The 9,891-nt window shown below is 45.2% G+C and overlaps 1 protein-coding gene across 3 annotated transcripts in view; it reads left to right on the top strand.

Annotated features, from left to right (window-relative positions):
* Positions 1-123: 123 nt before the first annotated feature.
* Positions 124-9,891, top strand: part of galk2 (galactokinase 2) — a 105,649-nt gene continuing 95,881 nt past the window's right edge. Inside the window, exons 1-2 of one of the 3 annotated variants that reach the window (XM_067971477.1) lie at positions 124-491; positions 3,582-3,670. In XM_067971477.1, coding sequence (XP_067827578.1) covers positions 436-491; positions 3,582-3,670 — 145 coding nt within the window. In that variant the 5' untranslated portion in view covers positions 124-435. The remainder of the gene's footprint in view (positions 492-3,581; positions 3,671-9,891) is intronic. The other 2 variants (XM_067971476.1, XM_067971478.1) reach the window with 2 other exon arrangements.

The following is a 9,891-nucleotide window of genomic DNA, read 5'->3' as shown; positions in this document are numbered from 1 at the left end:
CGGACGGGGAAGATATTGGGTGTGACACACACCCTAGCAACGGAGCGGTCGGGGAAGATAGTGGATAATGCACACGTCCTAGCAACGGAGCGGAAGGGGGTGATCGTGTGCGATTTTTGGTTGTGAAGGTGCTATAAGGAAACAAAAAGCTGCAGCAGGACATCATTTACCTCCTAAACTTATATCACTTTGGGCAATGGACGTGTTTGTTTCAATATTATCCCCCTCCTTTTCCTATTAAGAGTTAGTTAGCAATTATTTTTCTGCGCGCGGTAATGTAGGAGATGCCGGCAACTCGTTGGCAGGATATCCGCGATGAGCGGAACTGAGAAGGTACAGCCGCTGAATGCGCGGTGTCCTGTTTATTTCCAACCGAAAGAGGTAGCTGGGGATCCCGTGAAAGAATATTTCCTATAGAGCTGCGCCCGAGGAAGGATGGCAGATCGCGCGACTCCGCCGCAACAGTCCGTGCAGGTGTCAGAGAGTGAGAGGTAGCAGCCCTTGCACTTTTACCATAGTTTTACGGAGAGTTGGTCGGTGTTTAGTAATAGATCCGGAGGCTCCGGGATGGACTGATAATTTCAGCCTTTTTTTTTGATACGAGTCACGAGGTGGAGGTCACTTTTTAATTTCACTTTTTTTTCTTTCGTTAATATGAAACTGGAGCCCACAGTAATAAAGTGTCAAGTTGTCCCTTTCGCGTTGAGCTTACTTTTACGGGTTAACGATCTGAGGCGAAATTGCTATGTGGGATGTGATCAGTTGCCGCTTTTAAATAGACATTAACAAGAAAACACATTTTTAAAGTTATACAACAGTATTAGGCGGTCATAATAATCGGGTTAGTTCAAACGTTTTGATTAGTTTATTTTACCTTAAAAAAATCAGGTGGGGTTTATTTGATTAGACCGCGTACTCATTCTCAAGTAGTGTTGGACGCAAACTATTCTAAACGAGCCACACTTTTCAATTGCTAATCAGAGTGTGAAAGTGTTTTTTTGATACGAAAATTGGATATCTGTCACGAGAATGCGCAGAGCTGTCACGAGACAAGCCTAACATGTTTACAGTTTCGTCATGATTCTTCCTGTTACATATAATGGACGAGTGCAGGGCGAATGGGTACCAAAGTAAAAGCAGAGTAGTTAGCATGTCTTCACGCTGGCCGGTAGAGGCTTATCCCATAATATACACGGGTTTGGCTTGACTGTAGAGTTCGCTCTCGTACTTGAAGTATATGGTCACGTTTAATTCAAAATGTTGTCCTGTTGAAAATAGATTTTCTTCAGAACTGCCGCTTCTCGTGGCTGTTCAATGCGCTTGGTTATTGTACGTACACAAAAGGGAAGAATGCGATTGATAAATTCGCCTCCTATTACAAAATTGTGTTCGATTTGTTTTAATGTGTTCGTCTCTATTGCGTGGAGGGGGAAGGTGAACTATCAGCTCATTGGTAGGCTTGCTTGACATGCGGTGTCTTTAAAGTTGACATAAGAATTTTGCCAGTGACGTGGATGACAAAACTGCCAGTTGAAAATTACCTTAAGTAAATTTAAGCGGGTGGGGTTAAACAAAAACAAAAAATATAACATTTGGTACAAAAACCAACGGAGTATTTATATTTACAATAGCAGAAACTACACTTTCACTACTAAATCATTTAAGACATAGATTTGATAGAGGTATTCAAAATCATGAAGGGTCTAGACAGAGTAGATGAAGAAACTGTTCCCATTGGTGGAAGGGTCAAGAGCCAGAGGGCATAGATTTAAGGTGATTGGCAAAAGAACCAAAGGTGATATGAGGAAAAACTTTTTTACACAGCGAGTGGTTAGGATCTGGAATGCACTGCCCGAGGGAGTGGTGGAGGCAGATTTAATCATAGCCTTCAAAAGGGAACTGGATAAGTACTTGAAACGAAAAAATGTGAAGGGCTACGGGGATAGGGCGGGCTAGTGGGACTAGCTGGATTGCTTATGCATAGAGTTGGTGCGGACTCGATGGGCCAAATGGCCTCCTTCCGTGCTGTAACCTTCTATGATTCTATTTGTGCCGTTAGCCTCGTGAAAACGGCAGCTCACCCTCAACCTGCCCGTGAGTTTTGTGAAGTTGCTGCATTTGCGCATTAATTGGCCATTAAACTAGTCGCAGAAATTTAGGGCTAGTACTGAACAGTGTAAGTACCTTTTTAATTAGATTTATATTCCTGCAATGCCAATCAACCTGTCCAGCCCAGAAAGGGAACAATTTAAACTGTGGAGTCTCATTCCTACAAGTAGTAAATTGTTAGATTTTTAAAATTTAAAAACTTGAAATTTTTTCTTTTCTAGTGTCTTTTTTTCCTCTCTCAATCCAATCTTTCTTTTCCTCTCTTTATTTCTCTTTCTGTACCTGATTTGACTGTAAATCACCCACTCTAATTCATCCTCCATCTCCGTCATTCCATTGTTTCTTTCTCAATCCTTAAATCTCATTGGATAAAGACACGGACTGTATTCCCGTTGTTCACCAAGGTCCCAGATGTCCCTGGTATCAGCTCGCATTTCCAGCAACTTGCACAATAAAAAAATTTCGATCTGAAGGATGAGGGGAAAAAGTCTGGTCGCACCATGAGATGCCCCGCGCATATCAGAAACGCTGGGCCAATGTGTTTTGAGGAATGGTGCAAGCCCAAGATGTTTGAGCCTGAATTTGCTGAAATGCACCATTATTATGGTGCAGAAATTCCAGGAAATTATGGGATCTCACCATTACATATGCCACACCATAATTTGCTGAGATTTTTGTGCCACAGAGACCCTTGCCAAAAAAGTTGAACAGCTAATTATCATGGCTCCGCCCCCATTAAAATCAATGGTGAGATGGCGATTTAAAGTAATTAATTCTCGGGACAGGGACATTGCTGGCAAGGCCAGCATTTATTGCCCATCTCTCGTTGCTCTTGGAGAAAGTGGTGTGAACCGCCGCCTTGAACCGCTGCAGTCCATGTGGTGCTTTTAGGCAGGATTTTGACCCAGAGATGGTGAAGGAATGCCAATGTATGTCTGCAGTACAAAGGGAAAATATTTCCCTAAAATCTAAGTCAAACCAACATTATATTGTACTTGTATAGCTGGCTTAAGAAAAATTGCAGTGTGTCTTCTGCCACAGAAATGCAGTTAACTGGGGAGTTTGGAGAAGTAAACTTGAGTGGTCTTAAGTCAGTTCCTAATTGGTGCAAGTTTATAGTACAAAACTGCCCGTCACTAAGAGGCCATCAGACAATGTTTAGGGTATAGATCATTACACTGGGGTAGTTGGTGGATCTCTTGAGCTTAGCGTAAGGGCATATTGTTTTTAGAATGTTATTGTGCAATTATACTGCACTGAGAGGTGTACCTGCAGAACAGGTAGTAGAACTGGCACCATTTAAGGAATTACATGCATGTGCAAAACTTTGTTCCCCTGGCACTTTGTAAAAAATTTTAAGTGAAAGCAGGTAGGAGGCCAATAGAATCCTCTAAAATTCAGGTAGGTGATTTACTGTCTTCCGTGTACCGCACAAAACATTTACACTTTGGCATTTGGTTTTGTTTCTTCAGGTTTATGAAACTAAAAGATGCATTTATATCTAAATATGGCTTGCCACCTGCATTTTATGCTCGAGCTCCTGGACGAGTCAATTTAATTGGTATGTTAATGATTTTTGAATGCACTGTGGACTATTTTCTATAAAGGCATTTCTTTAATAGTTGGCATTTAATTGCAGTAGGATTACCTTTAGCCAATTTTGCCACTTGTTTTAAAGTAAAACTGAATACTTCAACTTCTGTATTATATAACAATGCACTTCAATCAGCTTCTGTACAGATTGTTAAATGAAATTTGAGGGACAATTTTGCCACAGCTAAGCTATCATCAGTAACACCAGTCTACAATGTCATAATAATATGGAGATTGTAAACATTAAAATAAATAGGCTACTTTGTGACTTTGGCATACATCTTCATGACATGTCTCAGTTACGCACATGCATTCTGTCAGCAGCATGATTAGATTTATTTAAGACAGAGGGAGGTACGATGAGTGAAAATCAGAGGCTGAATGACCTTAACTTCTTTCAAAACACCTGTCTGTGGCTGTTTGCAGAGAGGCCTTTACATAAGCCTGGGCAGTGAATGAGTGGGTGGATGTACACTTTGTGACACTAATAACCTAAAAGATAAGAGAAAGAGGGGATAAGAGCAAAGGTCAGTATACAAAAAGATGATAATATAAAGAATTACAAAGAATGTACAGCACAGAAACAGGCCATTTGGCCCAGTGGGTCTATGCTGGTGTTTATGCTCCACTTGAGCCTCGTCCCACCCTTCTTCATCTAAGCCTATCAACATATCCTTCTATTCCCTTCTCCCTCATGTGCTTATCTATACTCCAGGAGTAGAAAATACTATAGGAAGTAATAAAATATCTGTTTAAAAATGCACGAGTGATGAAAACTAAAGAGGTATTAAATTGCGTGCACAGCAATGTACAGAGCATCAGCAACCGAAAGTGTGATGGGTCAAAAAGTAAAAAATACACCATTGGGGCGTATAGGCAGGGTGGGGACAGTTACCTAAGTAAGAGTTCTGTTTTTTTAAAAATTTGTTCATGGGATGTGGGCGTCGCTGGTGAGGCCAGAATTTATTGTCCATCCCTAATTGCCCTTGAGAAGGTGGTGGTGAGCTGCCTTCTTGAACCGCTGCAGTCCGTGTGGTGAAGGTTCTCCCACAGTGCTGTTAGGAAGGGAGTTCCAGGATTTTGACCCAGTGACGATGAAGGTACGGCAATATATTTCCAATTCGGGATGGTGTGTGACTTGGAGGGGAATGTGCAGGTGGTATTGTTCTCATGTGCGTGCTGCGCTTGTCCTTCTAGGTGGTAGAGGTCGCGGGTTTGGGAGGTGCTGTCGAAGAAGCCTTTGCGAGTTGCTGCGGTGCATCCTGTGGATGGTACACGCTGCAGCCACGATGTGCCAGTGGTGGTGGATGGGGTGCCAATCAAGCGGGCTGCTTTGTCCTGGATGGTGTCGAGCTTCTTGAGTGTTGTTGGAGTTACACTCATCCAGGCAAGTGGAGAGTATTCCATCACGCTCCTGACTTGTGCCTTGTAGATGGTGGAAAGGCTTTGGGGAGTCAGGAGGTGAGTCACTCGCCGCAGAATACCCAGCCTCTGACCTGCTCTTGTAGCCACAGTATTTATATGGCTGGTCCAGTTAAGTTTCTGGTCAATGGTGACCCCCAGGATGTTGATGGTGGGGGATTCGGCGATGGTAATACCGTTGAATGTCAAGGGGAGGTTATTAGACTCTCTCTTGTTGGAGATGGTCATTGCCTGGCACTTGTCTGGCGCGAATGTTACTTGCCACTTATGAGCCCAAGCCTGGATGTTGTCCAGGTCTTGCTGCATGCGGGCATGGACTGCTTCATTATCTAAGGGGTTGCAAATTTTTTTTTTTATTCGTTCACGGGATGTGGGCGTCGCTGGCAAGGCCAGCATTTATTGCCCATCCCTAATTGCCCTTGAGAAGGTGGTGGTGAGCCGCCTTCTTGAACCGTTGCAGTCCGTGTGGTGACGGTTCTCCCACAGTGCTGTTAGGAAGGGAGTTCCAGGATTTTGACCCAGCGACGATGAAGAAACGGCGATATATTTCCAAGTCGGGATGGTGTGTGACTTGGAGGGGAACGTGCAGGTGGTGTTGTTCCCATGTACCTGCTGCTCTTGTCCTTCTAGGTGGTAGAGGTCGCGGGTTTGGGAGGTGCTGTCAAAGAAGCCTTGGCGAGTTGCTGCAGTGCATCCTGTGGATGGTACACACTGCAGCCACTGTGCGCCGGTGGTGAAGGGAGTGAATGTTTAGGGTGGTGGATGGGGTGCCAATCAAGCGGGCTGCTTTGACCTGGATGGTGTCGAGCTTCTTGAGTGTTGTTGGAGCTGCACTCATCCAAGCAAGTGGAGAGTATTCCATCACACTCCTGACTTGTGCCTTGTCGATGGTGGAAAGGCTTTGGGGAGTCAGGAGGTGAGTCACTCGCCGCAGAATACCCAGCCTCTGACCTGCTCTTGTAGCCACAGTATTTATATGGCTGGTCCAGTTAAGTTTCTGGTCAATGGTGATGGTAGGGGATTCGGCGATGGTAATGCCGTTGAATGTCAAGGGGAGGTGGTTAGACTCTCTCTTGTTGGAGATGGTCATTGCCTGGCACTTATCTGGCGCGAATGTTACTTGCCACTTATGAGCCCAAGCCTGGATGTTGTCCAGGTCTTGCTGCATGCGGGCTCGGACTGCTTCATTATTTGAGGGGTTGCGAATGGAACTGAACGCTGTGCAATCATCAGCGAACATCCCCATTTCTGACCTTATGATGGAGGGAAGGTCATTGATGAAGCAGCTGAAGATGGTTGGGCCTAGGACACTGCCCTGAGGAACTCCTGCAGCAATGTCCTAGGGCTGAGATGATTGGCCTCCAACAACCACTACCATCTTCCTTTGTGCTAGGTATGACTCCAGCCACTGGAGAGTTTTCCCCCTGATTCCCATTGACTTCAATTTTACTAGGGCTCCTTGGTGCCACACTCGGTCATATGCTGCCTTGATGTCAAAGGCAGTCACTCCCTCCTCACCTCTGGAATTCAGCTCTTTTGTCCATGTTTGGACCAAGGCTTTAATGAAGTCTGGGGCTGAGTGGTCCTGGCGGAACTCAAACTGAGCATCGATGAGCAGGTTATTGGTGAGTAAGTGCCACTTGATAGCACTGTTGACGACACCTTCCATCACTTTGCTGCTGATTGAGTGTCGACTGATGGCGGTAATTGGCCGGATTGGATTTGTCCTACTTTTGTGGACAGGACATACCTGGGCAATTTTCAGGTGTTGTAGCTGTTTGGCTAGAGGCGCAGCTAGTTCTGGAGCGCAAGTCTTCAGCACTACAGCCGGGATGTTGTTTGGGTCCGTAGCCTTTGCTGTATCCAGTGCACTCAGCCGTTTTTTGATATCACGTGGAATGAATCGATTTGGCAAAAGACTGGCTTCTGTGATGGTGGTGATATCGGGAGGAGGCCGAGATGGATCATCCACTCGGCACTTCTGGCTGAAGATGGTTGCAAACGCTTCAGCCTTGTCTTTTGCACTTGTGCTGGACTCCGCCATCATTGTGGATGGGGATGTCTACAGAGCCTCCTCCTCCCATTAGTTGTATAATTGTCCACCACCATTTACGACTGGATGTGGCAGGACTGCAGAGCTTTGATCTGATCCGTTGGTTGTGGAATCGCTTAGCTCTGTCTATAGCATGTTGCTTCCGCTGTTTAGCATGCATGTAGTCCTGAGTTGTAGCTTCACCAGGTTGGCACCTCATTTTTAGGTATGCCTAGTGCTGCTCCTGGCATGCTCTTCTACACTCCTCAATGAACCAGGGTTGATCCCCTGGCTTGTTGGTAATGGTAGAATGAGCAATATGCCGGGCCACGAGGCTACAGATTGTGGTGGAATACAATTCTGCTGCTGCTGATGGCCCACAGCGCCTCATGGATGCCCAGTTTTGAGCTGCTCGATCTGTTCTGAATCTATCCCATTTAGCACAGTGATAGTGCCATATCACACGTTGGATGGTGTCCTCAGTGCGAAGACGGGACTTCGTCTCCACGAGGACTGTGCGGTGGTCACTCCTACCAATACTGTCATGGACAGATGCATCGCTGAGGACAAGGTCGAGTAGGTTTTTCCCTCGTGTTGGTTTGCTCACCACCTGCCGCAGGCCCAGTCTGGCAGCTATGTCCTTCAGGACTCAGTCAGCTCGGTCAGTAGTGGTGCTACCGAGCCACTCTTGAGGTTGGACATTGAAGTTCCCCCACCCAGAGTACATTCTGTGCCCTTGGTGCCTCCTCCAAGTGGTGCTCAACATGGAGGAGGACTGATTCATCTGCCGAGGGAGGATAGTTGGTGGTAATCAGCAGGAGGTTTCCTTGCCCATGTTTGGCCTGATGCCGTGAGATTTCATGGGGTCCAGAGTCAATGTTGAGGACTCCCAGGGCCACTCCCTCCTGACTGCATATCACTGTACCGCCACCTCTGGTCGGTCTGTCCTGTCGGTGGCACAGGACATACCCAGGGATGGTGATGGAAGAGTGTGGGACGTTGGCTGAAAGGTATGATTCTGTGAGTATGGCTATGTTAGGCTGTTGCTTGACTAGCCTGTGGGACAGCTCTCCCAATTTTAGCACAAGTCCCCAGATGTTCGTGAGGAGGACTTTGCCGGGGCGACCGGGCTTGGTTTGTCTTTGTCGTGTCCGGTGCCGAGTGGTCCGTCGGGTTTTATTCTTATTATGACTTTTTTTTAGCGAGATTGTACAACTGAGTGGCTTGCTAGGCCATTTCAGAGGACAATTAAGAATCAACCACATTGCTGTGGGTCTGGAGTCACATATAGGCCAGACTGGGTAAGGACGGCAGGTTTCCTTCCCTAAAGGACATTAGTGAACCAGATGGGTTTTTACGACAATCTGGTAGTTTTATGGCCACTATTACTGATACTAGTTTTTTTTAATTCCAGATTTTATTTAATTAATTGAATTTAAATTCCCCAGCTGCCGTGGCGGGATTTGAACTCATGACTCCGGATTATTAGTCCAGGCTTCTGGATTACTAGTCCAGTAACATAACCACTATGCTACCATACCCGGTACGAATGCATGTAGTGTAAGAAATAAAAGAAATGAGTTAGAAGCACAAATTCAGCTTAAAAGGTATGATATAGTAGCCATTACAGAGACCTGGGCATGATTGTGAGCTAAGTATTCCAGGCTGTAGGATCTTGAGAAAGGACAGGGAAATTCGGAAAGGAGGAGTATAATATCGATAAAGACAAAATTACAGCAGTGGAAAGAAAGGACTCGAGTAAGGGTGAACAAGCAGTTGAAACGGACTGGGTAGAACTCAAGAGCAGTAAAGGATGGAAGTCTCTGGTGGGAATTGTCTGCAGACCTCCTGACAGTAGTGAGGTAGTGGGAGGGATGTATAAATACTGAGAACAGGGAAGCATATAGCCGAAACGACGAGATTATAATGGGAGATTTTAATTTTCACATGGACTGGGAGAAGCACAATAACTCAAGTGGTAAAGGCAATGAATTTTTAGTGTATTCAGGAAAATTTTCTGGAACAATTTGTTTTAGAACTGACAAAGGATAAGGCCATACTAGATTTAGCGATGTTAACTAATTCTGGTTAGTTACTCAATCAGACCGTAAGGGAATGTCTTGTGAGTAGTGACCATAATATGATAGAATTTGATATTAGGTTTGAGAAGGAAAGGAAGAGTCACATATCAAGGTTTAAATTTAAGTAAGGATGAGAAATAAATTGACCACAGTAAACTGGGCTGAAGTGTTAATAGATAAACCTACAGACAAACAGTGGAAAGTAATCAAATATGTTTTTGGTACAATACAAAACCAGTACATACCCCTTAAAGGCAAAAGCTCCACACGTGCAGTTAAGCAACCATGGTCAACAAACCAAAAGAGGTAAGAGAAAGTACCAAGCTAAAAGAAAAGCTTACACAAATGCAAGCAGCACTTACTCACCAATAACCTGCTCACTGATGCTCGGTTTTGATTCCTCCAGGATCACTTGGCTCCAGATCTCATTACAGCCTTGGTCCAAACATGAGCACAAGCTGAATTCCAGAGGTGAGCTGAGAGTGACTGCCCTTAACATCAGGGCAGCATTTGATCGACTATGGCACCAAAGAGCCCTAGAAAAAGTAAAGTCAATGGGGATCTGGGGGAAATTTCTCCAGTGGCTGGAAATTAAGGATGATGGTTGCGGTGGTTGGGGGCCAATCATCTCAGCCCCAGGATATCTCTGCAGGA

Source organism: Heptranchias perlo, chromosome 34 (genome assembly GCF_035084215.1).
Source record: "Heptranchias perlo isolate sHepPer1 chromosome 34, sHepPer1.hap1, whole genome shotgun sequence".
Classification (NCBI taxonomy): domain Eukaryota; kingdom Metazoa; phylum Chordata; class Chondrichthyes; order Hexanchiformes; family Hexanchidae; genus Heptranchias; species Heptranchias perlo.
The sequence above is the reverse complement of the archived record's forward strand: the minus strand, read 5'-3'. Positions and strand labels throughout refer to the sequence as shown.